This window comes from Motacilla alba, chromosome 19, assembly GCF_015832195.1.
Source record: "Motacilla alba alba isolate MOTALB_02 chromosome 19, Motacilla_alba_V1.0_pri, whole genome shotgun sequence".
NCBI classification, from domain to species: domain Eukaryota; kingdom Metazoa; phylum Chordata; class Aves; order Passeriformes; family Motacillidae; genus Motacilla; species Motacilla alba.
The window spans coordinates 10,746,456-10,763,861 of record NC_052034.1 but is presented as its reverse complement, the minus strand read 5'-3'; the positions used below and the strand labels follow the sequence as shown (position 1 = coordinate 10,763,861).

The window sequence follows — 17,406 nt, the reverse complement described above, 5'->3', positions numbered from 1 at the left end:
TCCAAGCCCTGTCCCGCCTGGCATGGGACACTGTCAGGGATCCAGGGGCAGGCATGGCTGCTCTGAGCACCCTGTGCCAGGACCTCACGACCCTCACAGGGAACAATTCCTTCCCAATATCCCATCCATCCCTGCCCTCTGGCACTGGGAGCCATTCCCTTGTCCTGTCACTCCCGGTATTTGTCCCCAATCCCTCTCCAGCTCCCCTGGAGCCCCTTTAGGCACTAGAAAGAGCTCTAAGGTCTCCCCAGAGCCTTCTCTTCTTCAGGCTAGACACTCCCAGCTTTCCCAGTGTGTAAATCCCATGGAGAAGTAAGATAAAAGGTCAAACCTATTATTATCCACTCCTAACAGTGGTGAATCCTAGAGAAGACTGTGAAGTAGTGAGCTGTGGATAACATGTGTAACTTCACAGAGCATGAGCAATGAGCACTCAGTACCTGTATCGAGCAAGGAACACCTGGAGCTTTGCAGGGCCTTGGCTGCCTGGCTCTGGCATGAGGGAGATGCTGTCAACATCCAGTTCTTCCACTTCACTCGCAGTGTCCACCTAAAAATGTTAAAGAGTAAAGGAATATTCAGTGCTTGTACATAGTGAACACATCCTCTAAACTCGTGGCTGGTGTCAGTCTGGCTCCTGGGCTAAGGACCATCTCTAAGAATGACTTTTTAAGTGAGGAAGTAGTAATAAATGGCAACAAAGCCAAGTTGGAGCTTCAGAGCTTCCAGTCACACATCAGCAAAAACTCCTTGCCCAGGTGGGTGATACAGCCTTGGGAACAGTTCCCAGAGCTGGGGGGGATCTCCATTCTTGAAGAACCTGTAGCCTGAGCTTAGCAAAGCCATGGCTGCACTGATCTAAAGCTGCTGACAGTCCCACTGGAGCAAGAGATTTGACTAGAGGCTCTGGAAACCTCTTCCACCCCACACACGCATAATTCAGCATGCTGGTTTCTTGCTATTTCTAAATGGTAGCTGTGCCTGTATGCAACAGAAATGTCAACTTGAAAAAAGGAGCTCTGCTGGATATTGGGGTCTTTAACTGCTTCTGTCCTCTCCCACACCTGTAAATTTTCTGTAGGATGTTTATGTACTTCAGACAGAGCTTTGATTGGAACTTTTGGTTTTAGCTGGCTCTGCTAAGAGCACATGCTAAATGAAAGTCAGGGCAGGAAGCCCCCATTCCTGTTACAACCTCTCCCTTGCTAGCCAGCAGCTCCTTCTGCATTTCCTAAGCTGAAGGCTGTACCTTCAGGACATTTGATGTCTACTGGCAAAGCACCTTTGAGAAATTTCTCTCAGTTGTTTTGATCCTGGTGAAATGTTGCAATTTTACATCCAGTGGCAATGGGTTGTGTAATGCAACCCTTCTTCTTGAGGCAATGCACTCCCTGGGGTTTGTCTGAACTTGTGCAAATGAACCAATTCAAGGAGCTGCCTTTTTAAAGCAGACCTCAAGGCAAATGTATTTTTGATGAAGACCCATTGCAGGCACCAGAACACAAAGTATTTTTTTTAATACATTGGAGAGCCAATCTCAGGAAGAATTCAGAGCATCTTCTCAAGGTACTGTACTCCTTGTAATGCAATCCTATCCCATGTCCTTGGAGAACAAAAATCTGTAACACCCAAACGAAGGGGCTTAGCCTGGAATGTTCCAGTTATGTACTGTGGAAGCCAAACACTCCAGGCACTGGCTCTTTTCCAAGAGTCCCACACTGATCTCTGCAGGCATCTATCTCTCCAGGGAGACAGGGTGGCTTCCAAGCTTTTTCTTGAACTAAAAAGTAGGCTTTTTTCCTGCCATAGAATTGCTAACAGTTCCATACCTGTTCCTTCCCAGGTGTGACCTTCGTCTCTGAACATGGCACTTCCCTGAGCTCTTACACAGTGGAAGGCTCTGCCTGGCACTGAAGCAGCCCTTTGTTGTGGCTGACCTGGGCACCTCAGCACTTCAGTAGCTTTAGTGCTCAGGAAACCCCAAAAGAGCAAAAGGTGCCCCTCAGGCCACCATACCTGGCCCAGCTCACAGCACTTCTCTGCCCTAAAGTCTGTCCCCTCAAGTGATGCATAGGAGAGAGCATCAACCACTGCTCAAGTGAACCTCACACCATCACAAAAGGGTTCCTAGGGAGAAGAAGCAGTAACCATCGAGGAGATCTTGGTGACACAAACACACAAAGCCTGTTAGTTCCATCCCTCTTAGCACAAACTTGGCATCTTCTCAAGGTTTCTTTCACCAAGTAATATCTTGGTACTAAAAACACCACACAAGAAGTTTGAGTTTCTCATCCACAGCTCGAGGCAAAAAATAGTCTGGACACAGTTTTTCCCCACACTAAAAATTCTAGTTTGTAGCCTTTATGGGTCTTAGGGGCAGCTGAGATGCCACAAGGAAGCTTAGCAAGAGCTACCTCACACATCCTATCCCACTCCTCCAAGCTCCCAGGCACTGTCTACCCAGTTGTTCCCTTCATGGAACACAGCAATATAGTCAAATTAGCATTACAGACATGGCATCCAAAGTAATTTCAGTATTTTCCTATGGTTTTTCTCTTGTTTATTCTATTTTCTTCAGGCAGCCAGAAGGGGATGAATGCAACTTTACTGGTGCTTTCAGCAATGCATTTATTCCCTTCTGGTTGGAAAGCACAGGCAGCAGAGGGGACTTCCACACTGACCTCTGGAGTTGGGCAGGACTTTGGGCTGTTCTGCATGGATTCAGACTTTGAAGAGCTGGACTGAGACTCCCCTTTCTTGGGATGTTTCTGAGCACTGGTGGGAGCAGCTGGGGAGCCCACGGTGGTGTTCGGCCCTCGCTGCGACAGCTCCAGCTCATCACTCCCTTCATTGTGAACCTTCTTTGTGCTCTGATCGGGGAGCAACCCAGGAACAGCTGACTCTGCAATAAAATCAGCTGTCCATTAGTTACAGTCACAGGCAGGATAGAGGATCAACAACGAGCATCCCAGGGAGCAGCCCAAGTCTCTACAAACGTGCCTCGTTCAACAGACTGGACACCTGAGCTCTCCCTGGCCACAGAAATGCCAACTTCTCTTTACAAAATGAACGAAAAGTATTTACAATAGAGACAGAGATGCCAAAATTACACTAAACATTTGCATTAACTCCTTTAGCCCTTTTCATTTACATAAATATCAACCCATTTGTCAAAGCCCCCTCAGGCACGTCCAGCAATTACCGTTCTCCCAGCGGGGCTGCGAGGCGGAGCTGCACAGAGCGAGGGGCAGCTCCGAAGTCACCAGAGTGGAGGTGAGAAGGTCGATTTTTCCTGTTTGAAGCCGAAATTGTTGGAGTTCCTGTGACAGGAGGCTGAATTGCTCTGTTTGACTGCGACACTGGTCTTCCAGATCCTTCACTCGGGCCTGCCAGGAGAGAAAAAGGTTAGGAACAAACCCCTGACAAAACACTGAGGTTCCAAGCAGGATTTGCCTTTGCTGCTCTTTTCCCAGACTCCAAGGAGCTAAAGGATGCTTTTAAATGCCCTGCCTAGGAATAGTCATTAGAAACTGGCAACCTCACACCTCTACTTATCTTAGAAAAACTGAGGCTCATCATCTCTGAGGACGTTGACTACAAACTCCATTAGGACTTATCCCTAAAATTCTGGGTTTGAACTTCAATGTGCTCTCCCAGCCCTGCACAATACCAGATGAGATAGGTCAGAGATAAATAAGCCTTAAAGAGATTCAAAAGGCTCTGCATGGTTTTTGGAGCATTAAAATCACATCTCCAAAAGGAATTGCTCTCCCAATTTTGTCCATCACTCCAGAGGCCCCAGCAAGCTCCCAAAACCTTAATCTGACCTCCCCACCATTCTAGGCAGGACTGCCAACTGTCCCTCTGGACCTTGGCACTAGGAAGGGCAGAGAGCACATGGGCCCATGTTGCAGAACATTCCCTTGGTGTGGGAAGCACACACACTTTTCCCCCTGGTCCTACGGGGATGATTTGCTACAGGCAAATGCATGCTGAGGACAAGAAAGCTACAGCGCTGCAAGATGAGGTGCCAAGGAGCCTTGAGAAACACTAAGGAGAGGGAAGGACACATTCCTGCTAGAGAACCATTTGTATTTTCCCATATTCTCTTTTTACCGTCTCTAGAACTTCCCCTTACAAAACACTGCTGATTCCTGGCTGTCTTTACACGTCCCCACATTCCCCCAGGTTGTAGGGAGGTCAATTCCCAGGTGATTGCAACTGCTCCTTTCTCTTCTCTTACTGTTTCTTGCAGGTAAGATGCACCAAAACAGATGACTGCACTGCAATCTTCAAAATTTTCCATTCTACCAAATGTATTTGAAGTGTTTTTTCTCCTTCCAACTCAAAAAATAAATGATGCCTTGAAATATTACATGAGACAGAAAGCCCAAGATTTTAAGCAGCTCTAAAAATAACATTTCTGACCTGGAAAAAGCTCTCTGTGGTCTCAGAGTAACACAAAACCTTTGTAGTCGCTCCCTAAGGATTTAGGAGGGTCATTCATTTTTATTTGACTGTGACATATCTGTTTTAGGCATTTCAGTTTATTACTCGTTCCCTCCACAAGTCCAAAGGTGCTCTCATTGTATAAGGAAAACCTGGTGAAGTCTCTCAAGTTTGGCAAGAGCTATCTCTGAACTGAATTCAGATGCCAGGACCAACTTCCAGAAGTAATCCACTTGATTGCTTCTGTAATTACACTTCCAGAAGTGTAATCCACTTGCTCAGAGTCAACTCCTTGTTTACTAAGTCATGGTGCACAGGATTCCCTGCCAATATGAATGTTTGAATTTACTTACAGTTTGGATTTTTCCCATAAAGACTTCTCCCCTACAACATTACATCTCAACAGAGAAAAGAAACCCTCAACAGTAAGAACAGTTGCACTGGATCAAAGGAGGGCTTCCTCAAGTCCAACATCCATCCCTGATCCCACCTTGGGACAGAGCCTACAACAACAGACAGGTTCAGAATGACTGCAGGACCAGAGGGGGATTTCCTGTCTTCTGTGGAGACAGGAGCCAGCAGATGCATCTGGATATTGTGTTTAATAGCATCATAATAGTACCTTGTCCTGTAAATTCATAAACCACAGTTTAAATCCATTTATACTGGTGGCCAAGCCAATAATGGATAATTCACAGTTTAATTCTAAGACACCTAATTAGTCAAGTGTCTTTTCAATCTGTTATTCCAAACAACATACAAACATGCCTTAAGTACTACTGCCACATTATACACAAGGTGTACTTCTAGCAGCTACTTTGTAGGGGACTGCAGACAGCTGGGAAGCAGCAGGTTTCCAGGGCAGTGCTGGGAGACAGAAGGATAAGGAAGATGAGGCCCAACAATGTGGCCAGGAGGTTCCAGGAATCAGCAGGAATCAAGCTCCAGACACAGATAAGACTTCTGTGTCTGTGCCCAACCCAAAACTGGGAGAAAGAGGAGTCTCCCACAACAGGGACTGGACTTCCAGAAGAGGCTGCAAGAGCAGGAGCAGAGCTTGGTGAGGTCAGTTTAACCACCAACTCAGGAACTGATTCTCCACACCCAACCACCACCACTTCAGCCCCATCCTCTAAGACACTCTCATTCATGGCTGGTCTGTTCCACTTCTCAGCTCATGCTCTCCTTTCAGACGTCCCCTGTTGCCCTTCTCCATATCTTTACTATGTACTTTTCAGATCAGAGAATCCCCATTTTTCTAGAAGGGAATTCTACAGTTGTGCAGTCCAAGCTCTTGCTAAAAAGCAGGACTGATGCCAAAGGAATTAAAGGAACATCCACAACACCACATCAGTGTGGGTGCAACTTCTACAGGATATGAGCAAACCCCAATAAAGTCCTTTCCTGAGAATTCCCACCACTTTGCTGCTTTTTTGACCAACTTGTGGCTGGCATTTTTTTTAAAAATCCCCTCCCTCCAACCCTGCACCTCCTGTGCCAGCAGGAAATTCTGAGCCCACCTCTGGGCATGTTTAGTCTCTGCTCCCTCTCCTCCACGTGCCTTTGCACAGCCAATGTCACCTGCATTTTATCTCCCCTTTCCTCCTGAGATTTCTGCCAGATTGGAAGGTTTTAAATAAGTTTTCTATCAGCTACAAACCCTAGCACTTCTACACCAGCCCTCTTTCCAAACCACCCATGAACAGGTCAGCTAGCACAGTTCCCAAGCTGGAACTTCATTAGTTACCATATCTTCTGGGAAAACTATTACCCACAATCTCTGCTTCCCATCTTCCACCCAATTACAAAGCCAGCAGGACCTGTCTTCTCCATGACACTCATTTGCAATGTTGTCACCACTGCTTTTGGAGTTTTAAGGAAACACTTCACTCTTGGACTGCAAAGACACTTAAATGTGGAGAAGGAGCACAGTTGGACAATTCTAAAAATCTGGAAGTGCGAAAAAAAGTAAGCTCCTAATTTTAATTGGTCAAGAAAGCAAGGCACTTAAAGAGAAACACAGCTGCTCCATCAAACTCATAGTGTGAGCTCCTTTAATTACACTTATTTCTTGGCAGTAAAACTCTTGCAATCTTTTCCAGAGTATAGTTAAAATAAGAATACCAAGCAACTGTCAAAGTCAGAACAGAGGGGGAAACATCCTGTTTGACAGCATTAGAGCAGTACCTGCATGCAATCCAAAGTACTCTGGGAGCAAGAAGAAAAGCAAAAAGAGATATCAAACCACATCAGCAGTTACACTACAACACTCTGCCAAAGATAATCCAACCCTCAGTCTGAATGAAATTGTTTTCTCACCAAATTACAGTGTCTGCCTTGTTCCATACTGAGATTCTCACCTCATTCCCAGAAGCATCTGCTTGCCAAACAAAAGCTAAATCCTACATGCTAAATGCATGAATAACATAACCACTCACTTTTTGAGGGCCTCCAAGTCCCAGTGTGTTTTGAGATAAATGACAATATACTTAGAGCGGCTGCTAAATTTCAAGCCCCCTTTTCCCAGCACATTGCACCACCCAAAAACGAATGGAATGGACATTTTGTGCTCAGATCTTTCCCCAGGTCTGAGATCATGGAGTTCTGGGAATCAAAGCACAGCTCAGAGCCTGGCTGTGACAGGCTCTTAAGCAGCTGACTGCCTGCTCAGTCCTGCATCCTGCTCCTAGCCAGGGAAAGCAAGCAAAGTTGAGCTCTGGTCCCCTCATTTCGCAACAAAACTGGATTCCTGGAAGGAGGCTCCTTTTGTATCCATGCAGTGCCAAAGGCAGTTGAAATCCTGTCTCATGTACTTTGGAACCACTGAACTCCCTCATTCCCATGATCTTAACTCTCAAGCTTTTCTTCCTAAGCTGAGAAGGCACTTCTCTCCATGGCATTTCTGCACACACCCCATTGCATACTCTCCTCACCCCTGTCACTGCCTTATCTCAGAACTACGGAACACCTAAGGCTGAAGGAGATCACCTGGAGCACTGGGATCACCTGATCCAAGCCCTCAGCTCAGAGCAGGGTTGGCTGCCGAGAGCTCTGTCCAGTTCTGAATATCTCCAGGGAGAGAGACTCCACTAATGGCAATCATGGGACAGAACTCTTAACACAGGAAAATGGACTACAGTCATTCTTCATTTATGTCACATCAAAAAGCAATTCAAGCATATGTGAAAATGACAATACATAGCAAAGGCATCTCAAACCACTTGTTTATGCCATACACTGATGTTCTGGAATGACTATGATTATAGTTAAGCAATTAAATGACTGCTGCTCTGCATTAAATTGACTTTCAATGGCAGTTCCTCTTTCTTTGTTCTGCTTTATAAAATTCAGGGTCAGGTTGAATTGGACTCTGAGAAACCTGGTCTAGCTGAAGGTGTCCCTGCCTGTAGCAGGAGGTAGAACTGGATGAACTTCAAGGTCCCTTCCAACCCAAACCATTCGACGATTCTGTGATCTCTGTACCAGTAACATGAAAGCAAGAATATTTAACTGGTAAGGCCCTTGCAGAAGAACATTACCTTCAAACACAGAACAAGAGGACTGTCTCTTTCTTCCTTTGCACAGGGAGATATCTGGTTTAAAACTAAGTAGCTTCTCTAACCTTTCATTAAGTTAGTTCAGAAAACGTTCGGCAAACACCACAGAATCATCAAATCCAAAACGGCTTGGACTGGAAGGGACCTTAAAGCTCATCTTATTCCATGGGCAGGGACACTTTTCACTATACCAGGTTGCTCCAATGGCCTTGAAACAGAACCACAGCAACCCTCCCTCCCCCTAAAAGCTGCTCAGAACCCAGCAAACACCAGGTCATGTAGAGCAGCACCTGTATCAGCTGACCCCATCTTTGCAGCCAAATGCAGAGATCTCCAAGGGGGCGTGGCAAGGGCACAAGATATAATGTCACAGCCCCCAATACTCACCCAACCTGCAACATTTCAACCCTGTTCAGCAGGACCCAGCACTCTTGGGCTCTACTGGCCAGGCCCTATCCAAAGCTGGTGCTATTTGCAGTCATGGAGCAACCACCATCAAGGACACTTCTCACCTGCATCAACAGTCCTGGGCTCCCAAAAGCCACAGAGCTGCACAGCAGTGGACACAGGGAGTTCATTCTGACAGCCCTGTTAGTCACCATTGGAGACAGGAGCACAGCCCCAAGAGATCCTACTGTCTGGGGGTAAAGCAAGATAATCTGCTCATCTCAGATGTTTCAGTGCTCAGAAAACCTCCGAGAGAGCAGAAGATGCTCCCCTTGCCACTACACTCAACCCAATACTCTGTCAGTCACTAAACTCTCACATCAAGTTCCAGGGTTTGGCACTGTGCCTTTGCAGCTCCAGGAATAATCCAGTGTTTTCTCCAAAGTCACCCTGACAGACACTGAGCTCATGCCAATCAACCCCAAAGGAGTGCTCAGCACACCTGCCAGGCTGCACCAGTACACTGTAAACCACCAGCCAAAGCACATTCCCTGTGTGCAAGTCAGAGCAAATGGAACAAGGCAGCTACCTCAAACTTAACCACTCCTTATGCTCAGGTTTTCTTGCTTTTACCTAATAAACTTTTCTTATTTTTCCCTAATAAAACAAATAGAGCACACATACACAAGAGAAATTTTAAATCCCATGGACACAAGTATTCTCCTTTCACATGATGCTGGAAAATGGAATAGGCAGATCTGAGTTTGATTACTAAAGGCACTGAAAGAGTTTTTGGGCACGATCTGAATGAAGTAACCAATCTAATGACTGAGCAGGCTAGGATATTATTCCCCGAACTTTGACCCAAATATTAGTTTCACTGCAGCAACATGTTGCATCTGATCAAGGCACTACAGCATTTTGCAGAAGAAGCAACAAAACCCAGGTCATCCAAACTGATATTATAAATAAAAGGTACCAAATCTGGAGCCAGTAATCCCTCTTGTTTCTTTTGTCTTACCTCTAGGAGCTGTACTGCTCCCTCATGTTCCCTTCTTGCCTCTGCCTGTGCCTAAGGAAAAATAAGGAAAGGAGTAAATCAGACAGCAGCCAACCTGAGTTCACTTCTACTGTCATCCTACCTTGGTAGTCCATTGTAGACTGGAGCCTGGTGCCACAGGAGCAGCTGAGGGAGCTGGGAAGGGGCAGGAGGGGACAGCTGGGGGGGGGGGGCAGCTGGGCTCTGCTCTCAGGAAGCAAGGGATACAACAAGGGGAAATGGCATCAAGCTGCGCCAGGGCAGGGTCAGGTTGAATACTGAGAAAATTTCTTCACAGTCCGTGGCACAGACCACCCAGCGCACTGGTAAAGTCACCATCCCTGGGGCAGTTTAACAGCTGTGTAGATGTGGTTCTTGGGGACATGAGTCAGTAGTTGCCTTCCAGTGCTGGGGATAGACTCTATCTTGGAGGGCTTTTCCAAACTCAATGATTCCATGATTTTATGATTTAAATCACTGTACAGTCTAGAAACATCTCTGAGCTCTGGACATACAGCAGTGAGAGGTCAGAACTGACATCCACAAGCAAAGCCCTTCACTTTGCTCAGGTATCAGAGCTCACCTGGACTCAGACACTCTTACCCTGTAAACTCACATCCATCTCCCCCATGCGCACCTCCAAAGGAAACAAGGTGCAGTAGCCCATTCAGCCAGGAAAACGTCCCCGTCACACACCACACACCTGCTGCAACCGCCGGACCTCCTCCTGCTTCTCCTGCAGGACTAGAAGTGCTTCCTTGTGTTCCACTTCCAGCTGCTGCCTCCGCTCAGCCACATTTCTCATGTGCTGCAGGAGAAGGCACACACAGCTGAGGGGTGACACTACTGAAACCCTGCCCTGTGTTCTACCAATGACCACAAAGCCAAACCAGGCTGTATTTCATGTCATCATTGCACAAAGAAAGAAATTCCCACCACAAGGCAGAACAACATTGTCAGAGAAAACCCTCAAATCAGTGATGGCCACCTATGTCCCACCCAAATCCCTGAAGCAGCCTTTCCAAACACCTCTGTCCACTTTGGAAAGCCGTGTTCCAGGATCCTGCAGAAGCAGAATTCCCAGTGAAAGCACAGAGACAAAAGAACGGTCAGAAAAGGCAAACAGACAACCTGTGTCGTTCAAAGGAAGCAGTAGGTATTTGGACAGTCCCTTCAGCCATGTGGATCCTACTGACCTTCAGCACCTGCTCTAGATTCTCCAGCTTGGTTTGGAGTCCTTGATTCGTCTGAATTACTGAATCCCGTTCCTTGGTCACTAAAACAACCTGCAGTTTCAGGTCAGCATTCTCAGATTCAACCTGAAAAGAAGGATTTTCAGTGAGCACAGGCAGCCATAGGTGTTCCTTGTAAAAACAACAGAGACTAGTTTATTTCTGTGCTTTCTGCTGGCAATGATACCATAATCAGGAACCTCCTCTGCCTCAGGCTGTCACTTAAATATATGAGCATTTGTATCAGGCCTCAACGTGTAACAATTTATTTGCACACTGCTTCTCTCCCTAGATTCATCTCCCCTCCCTTTTTGCAAGGAGGAAGAGACTGGGATAGGAACAGGCTACATAATGAAGAGATAAAAAAAAGCACAAGGTCTATAAGCATTTTTAATCTTACATTGTAGGATTAAATACAGCGAACAGGACAGAAAATTCAGTAGCCTGCAGAAATCATCTTTGTCTCCTTCACTTACCACAAGGAATTTTTGGTTCCAGGGTGCACTAGGGCTTGACAACTACCAGCAACACAAGCAAAGACAAACATTTCCCCTTACAGCTGTTATTAAATATGGAGGAAGCCTTACTCATGGTGGCCAATTGACACATGGGATTGACAAATGACTTTCTAACTCTTGTGCATTAGATTTGTCCAGAGAAGAAGCTGGGAACAGAAGCCCAGATCAACACACGACCATTACTGAGCTGGAAACTTAAGAACAGCATGTTCTTCTCAGCAGAGTTTTGCAGAAGCCAATGCTGCCAACCTGTCAAAGACACTGCTTTTACCTGTCCTGCCCAGCCAGCCTTCTGATTCAGCTGCAAGTTCTCTTCAGCCAGTCGTGCATTTTCACTCTGCACCTCCTGCAGCTGGATCTCCTGTCCAGAAAGAGCAGGAATTACACCAAGGCCCTCTGACTAACTCCCCCAGATTATCCTGCAGAGCAGCTACATTGCACCTGTTTCCTGATGGTGCAGGATGCTGGTGGGATGCTGCTTGAGGTCTGGGAAGCAACAGTGAGCAGCACCACCCAAACAGAACCCAGAGGCCTGACAATGGGGTTGGACCTAGATGACCTTTAAGGTCTCTTTCAACTCAAACCAGTTTTTGATCTCTTGAGCAAAGCAAAGCAGAAACAGAAGGGAGAAATCCAGATGTTTTGCTACGAGCTGCAAAATTTCCTGGAATTAAACAGGATTTCAGCAACAAAAAGCACAAGAAAAAGACAGTGGGATGGTGTTATTACCATTTCAATACCTATCTAGAGTACTTGTGAAAATGGTTAAGTATTTCCCCAAATTAGCAAAGGCCATGGAATTTCATCCAGTGACTTGTGTAGCTGTATTCAGCCCACAGGTAGCTGAAAGATTAAATAAACAATCCCAACCTTAAGGGCTGGAGCCCCAGATTTGTGACACTGTTCAAATAATAAGGAATCACCGGTGTTTCTGTTCAAGATGAACTGAAGAGAATCCAAGAGAGGCACACAACTTAACTCCTCTTCTTTCATTATGCTCGTAAAGTAGGCAACAAGAACACTTACTAATTCTTTGCATCTTTTATGCTTTTTCCTCACTTCATGCTCAAGGTTTTCACATTTTTTGCGCTTTTTCTTGAGTTCAACTTCCTGCACAAAACAAGCAGAAGTAGATCAGGAAGCCCACACTCTTACAATGCATATGAAATTCAAGCCCAGCCTCTCAGACCTAGTGCTGCATTAGTTATTTTTATTTTCTTATGAAAATCTCTTTGTGACAAAGTTAAACAATGTAGAAACCAAAGGAGATTTTTCTGAAAGTTAGGAAAATCAAAAAATAAAAACCAAAAACTATTCCTCTCTTCCCTGAGCCTTCCATCTGGAAATAATTCTGCTCCCACATGCATGGACTTTTCCTATTTATACAGAACAGTAGAGAAGACAAGGTGTGGGGGACAAAACAACAGATTTTCAGTATAAAATTTTCATCTTTAAACACCACCTGTACTATTTTAGCTCCTATTCTAATTACAGTGACACCTAACAGAGCACAGACATCCTCTTGATCTGCAGCTACTCACTACCCTTCAGATCTATAGGAGCTGCTAAACTTCCCTGTGCACTGTCTTAATTGTTGGAATAATTCACACGGGGCACATTCCTTATCCACATCTGCTCCCAGTTCAAGTAAGTCTAAACCAAATATAGCACAGAACCTACTGGCATGTTTCCTTCTCATCTGAGTGTGACATTCCCCTGCCAGCACAGCACCTGGACCTGCCACCCAGCAACATTCTGCATGTAGATGGCCTGTGTTCTTCTACCAATTCCCCAAGCTTCCCACTTTTGCAGGGCAGCTGCACCTAAAAAGACTTCAGTCCCCAAAATCTCTACCGGGACTGCACATATGAAACCCCCAACAAAAATAAGAAAGTAGCACATTCCTTCCCCCAAACCAGGTTCACAACTCACCAGCTGCTGTATCTGTTTGCTGCTCTCCTGGTTTGTTACTGCATTTTTGGGAGGAAAATTTTCATGTCCTTCAGATGCAGGTCCCAGTGCTTGCACACCTGGTTCCACCTGAAAGCAGAAGAGATGCCAGAGAGCTCAGGGACATCCTGAGCCTATAGAGCACATTAAGGGAAGAGGGACTTTCCTGGCAGTACCACCCAGGAGAGCAGCGCTCCACAGGGAACTCCTGATCTCTGAGCTGCACCACTTGACACGGAGAAAGCTGGACAGCTCACCAGGGATCTCTGTGCTGGGAATCTCCTGGAGCCCAGTGCCAACCAGCCCAGCTTGACTGAAGCATCTCCGAGGAACAGTGGGCTCCTGGAAGCTCTCAGATCCAAGCTCCCATTTGTGCCTCACCTAATGACCCAATGAGAGGCAGCAGCAACACCTTTCGTGGCCCTCTCCAAAGTGACACAGAGGGGAGAAGGGAGAACACAGCCCACAAAGGGCAGAAATAAGTGAAGATGGCAGAATCCAAGGGCAGGGAAGAGCAGACAAACATTACCGACAAATGCAGCATCCCACCTCTGCTGGTAGCTTGGAAGAGCAAAAATGGCAGCAGTGCCATAGCTTTTGTGCACCACCAAACCAGATGAAAGAAGACACTTTCTATACACATTTGTACACAAGTTTATAACAAAATGCCTTTTCATTTGGGTCACAGACAAACACACATTCATCTTCTGAATTTTTGTTCTTGGCTGATACTTGACTTGACATTGTCTGCCCAGAAAAGCCCTGACTGCAGGGCAAGGACTGAGACACACAGAAGGAAAAGGGTCTTGATAAGGTTTTAAACATTAACTGTGAAGTTATTTTTGATAAACAGATTTTAGGGACAGATCTTTAAGATCATCAAAGCAAACCTGTACTGTGAGGAAGCAGCAGGACTTTATGAATCCATCTCAGCCTTAGCTTTAGCTGACGTCTCCTCAGACATGGGGTTCCTCATTTCACTCTGAACACCTTGAGTGCTGAGGGATCCATGGGATGAAGGTCTGAGCTCCCTGTACAGCCAGTCATTAGGGCAGTCTCTAAGCACTATACCTAGGATGGGATTTTTAACCTATTTTTGGCTTGAAAAACATAGGTTTTATCTACATCTATATTCATGGCTCTTATGCTGAAACCTGAGAGCTCCAAGAGCTCATACTCAAGCCCAGGCTACCAAGGATTTCTCATTTTTTGCTAAAAAAAAACCCAAACAAACTGAAATCACCTTCCATGTGAACCTTGTTCCTTATCATCCATGGAATATGGTTCACTGCAGAGTCCAACAGTCTCAGCATGTGGAAACCTTGGGATCCTCCACCTAACCCATGGCACCTCAAGGGCCCCAGTACTTGGAAGCTTTCAGGTCTGCTGTGAAATCCTATTTTACTGTGGAATAGCCCTGTGGAAATATTTCTGAGACTTTTGCTTTTCAACCACCTTTCTCATACTAAGTACCAAACTGGTATTTCAGAGAATCCCAGAATCACCGAGTTTGGAAAAAACCTCCAAGCCCATCAAGCCCAAGCCGTGCCCAATCCCCACCTTGTCCGCAGCCCAGAGCACTGAGTGCCACATCCAGTCCTTGCTTGGACTTCTCTGAGGACAGGGACTCCAAACCTCCCCAGGCAGGCCTGCCAAGGCTGGAGAACCCTTTCTAGGAAGAAATTCCTGCTGATGTCCACCCTGAGGCTCCCCTGGCCCAGCCTGAGGCTGTTCCCTCTCCTCCTGTCCCTGTTCCCTGGGAGCAGAGCCCGACCCCCCCCCCGGCTGTCCCCTCCTGTCAGGAGCTGTGCAGAGTCACAAGGGCCCCCCTGAGCCTCCTTTTCTCCAGGCTGAGCCCCTTCCCAGCTCCCTCAGCTGCTCCTGGGGCTCTAGCACGGGGTGCACCATATTACAGGGTTAAGCCAAGGGACCAGCAACAGCCTCCTCCCTTCACCAGTGCTTTCAGATTTAGCCTTGCTGACTTATTGGTCAGCCAGAAAATCTTCTGGCAGTGAGTACAGACTCTCCTGAGTCAGAGAAACAAAGCATATGCACGAGAAAAGCCATCTTGTCTGACAAAACCTGCAGGATCAGGTGGAAGTCAAGATATGGAAGGGTCATTCAAGGAAGGTAAAGGCAGGGCAGAGGGAAAAAAAAGATATCTGTGCGTTCCTCTTCATCACAGCTGAATTTTGGGGCGGGGGGGGTGGGGAATGGGGACTGAAATGTCAAACTACGAAGAACAAGGCTGAGAGCCTCTCTAAAACTAAACTGTCTATAAGAACTGTGGAAGCTAAGAAAATAAAGAGTAACAAACCACCAAGATTATGTAGTATTCACCCCAGGGTTTAAAATCCCCTTTGGTATGAACTGAATCCCCCAGTTCAGCAGGAACTGAATCAGCCCATGCAGCAAGTCACTTCTCCAACACTGCCTTAACACAAAATACCTGAAGATGGCAAACACCATGCTTCAAGAGTATTCCAGAGTTTTAGGCATATTCCAGTAGACATCTGTAGAAAGACAGATCAGTACATTTGACACCATTTCTGGGCAAACTGATAGAAACTGCATAAAACGCAAATACTTTAAAAAATCCAAAGAAACTTACATTGTGCCAGAGGGAAACACATTCACAGATGTATAAAGAATTTTTTTTTTAAGATGTCAGCAAGTAAGTGGGTAAAGGAGACCCAGCAGGAACCTGCTTGGGCACTCAGAAGACATTAATTTGCAGTCCTTTAACAGGTGTCTGCAGACACTGAGCCATCATGGGGCAAGGGAAGAGTTTTCTCTTGGGTAAATAGTCAGTAAAAATAAGAGGGCGGAATAAGAGGGAGCAGGAACTGTGCTCTGCAAGCACTGATGCAGCAGTGATGAGGGCCCCGTGACACTGAGTGATGATAGAAACTCATGATGGTTTAATAAAGAGTGCTTAGACAAAAAGGTAAAGATATCTTCTGGGAAAGGAAGAGAAAACTTCGTTATGCTGTCATATAAATCAATGCCACAGCATCCAGGATGTTGCTGCACGCTGCCTCCCCAACACAAAACTGACAGAGAAAACACACAAAGGAGGGAGACAAAGATGATGAACACTGAATAATGGAAGAGGCTGGAAAGAAACAAACAAACAAAAAAACCAAAAAAACCCCAAAAAACCAACCAAACAAAAAAAAAAAACAAAAAAAAAAAAAAAACAAACAAAAAAAAAAAAACAAAAAAACAAAAAAAAAATAAAAAAAAAAAAAAACGGCTGAAAGAGAGGGATTTATAAACCCAGGAGTTACTTAGAGGAGACAGACAAGGAATGAATATTCAATGCATCTGCTTTAAGAGCAGGGGGGGCAATAAACGAGAGCAGCTGGCGGGAAGGTGGGGGAAGATGCGCAGCCCGATCTCCCACCGGGGGATGTGGGATTATATCACATTGAAAACACGGGAGGAAACCGGCAGAGCCCCTGGGAGCCACATCCTCCGGAGCCCGGGCTCGGACACCCCTGATCCGCCGCCACGGCAGCTGCGGGGCACAGCGGCACCCCCGGCCCGACCCCGCGGAGGGCCGGGCCTGGCCCGGCCCAACCGCCCGCCCTCGGCGAAGCCGCTCCCCGGCGGGGCCTTGGAACCGCCCGGCGCAGCCCGGCCTTACCTGGCGGCGGCGCAGCCCCGTCCGAGGCCCCCCGGCAGCCCCGGCCCAGCGCAGCCCCACTGGGGCCCGGCCTTACCTGGCGGCTGCGCGGTCGCGGCGGGGGCGGCGCCCTGAGGCGGCCCCGGATCTGCCGGGCTGAACCACTGCGGGCGGAGGGGCCAGCGGGGCCCGGCGGCTCCGAGCGCGGCGGCACCGGGCGAGGCCCTTTGCTGTGGTGACACCCCCTGGAGCTGCCTCCGGCTGGGGTGGGCCTGATGCTGGACCGAGTCCAGAGAGGCCCCGGAGCTGCTCCAAGGGCTGGAGCCCCTCTGCTCTGGAGCCAGGCTGGCAGAGCTGGGGGTGCTCACCTGGAGAGGAGAAGGCTCCGGGGAGAGCTCAGAGCCCCTTCCAGGGCCAAAAGGGGCTCCAGGAGAGCTGGAGAGGGACTGGGGACCAGGGATGGAGGGACAGGACACAGGGAATGGCTTCCCACTGCCAGAGGGCAGGGTTAGGTGGGATATTGGGAAGGAATTGTTCCCTGGGAGAGTGGGCAGGCCCTGGCACAGGCTGCCCAGAGCAGCTGTGCCTGCCCCATCCCAAAAAGCATCCAAGGCCAGGTTGGACAGGGCTTGGAGCAACCTGGGAT

At 47.2% G+C, this 17,406-nt stretch overlaps 1 protein-coding gene across 14 annotated transcripts in view; it reads right to left on the bottom strand.

Annotated features, from left to right (window-relative positions):
* TSPOAP1 (TSPO associated protein 1) overlaps nt 1-17,406 on the bottom strand; it is a 69,295-nt gene that overhangs the window by 31,655 nt on the left and 20,234 nt on the right. For 11 of the 14 annotated variants that reach the window (XR_005259406.1, XM_038157756.1, XM_038157746.1 and 8 more), the window contains exons 6-15: nt 13,115-13,222; nt 12,209-12,292; nt 11,454-11,543; nt 10,629-10,751; nt 10,136-10,240; nt 9,415-9,465; nt 6,637-6,657; nt 3,203-3,386; nt 2,682-2,902; nt 441-550 (exon numbers count right to left, since the gene is read on the bottom strand). Coding sequence is in view for 13 of the 14 variants with exons in the window: in XM_038157756.1 (XP_038013684.1) it covers nt 441-550; nt 2,682-2,902; nt 3,203-3,386; nt 6,637-6,657; nt 9,415-9,465; nt 10,136-10,240; nt 10,629-10,751; nt 11,454-11,543; nt 12,209-12,292; nt 13,115-13,222 (1,097 nt within the window). In the remaining variant the exon portion in view is untranslated. Of the gene's footprint in view, nt 1-440; nt 551-2,681; nt 2,903-3,202; nt 3,387-6,636; nt 6,658-9,414; nt 9,466-10,135; nt 10,241-10,628; nt 10,752-11,453; nt 11,544-12,208; nt 12,293-13,114; nt 13,223-16,781; nt 16,813-16,857; nt 16,900-17,406 lie in introns of those variants that run through there. The other 3 variants (XM_038157757.1, XM_038157758.1, XM_038157748.1) reach the window with 3 other exon arrangements.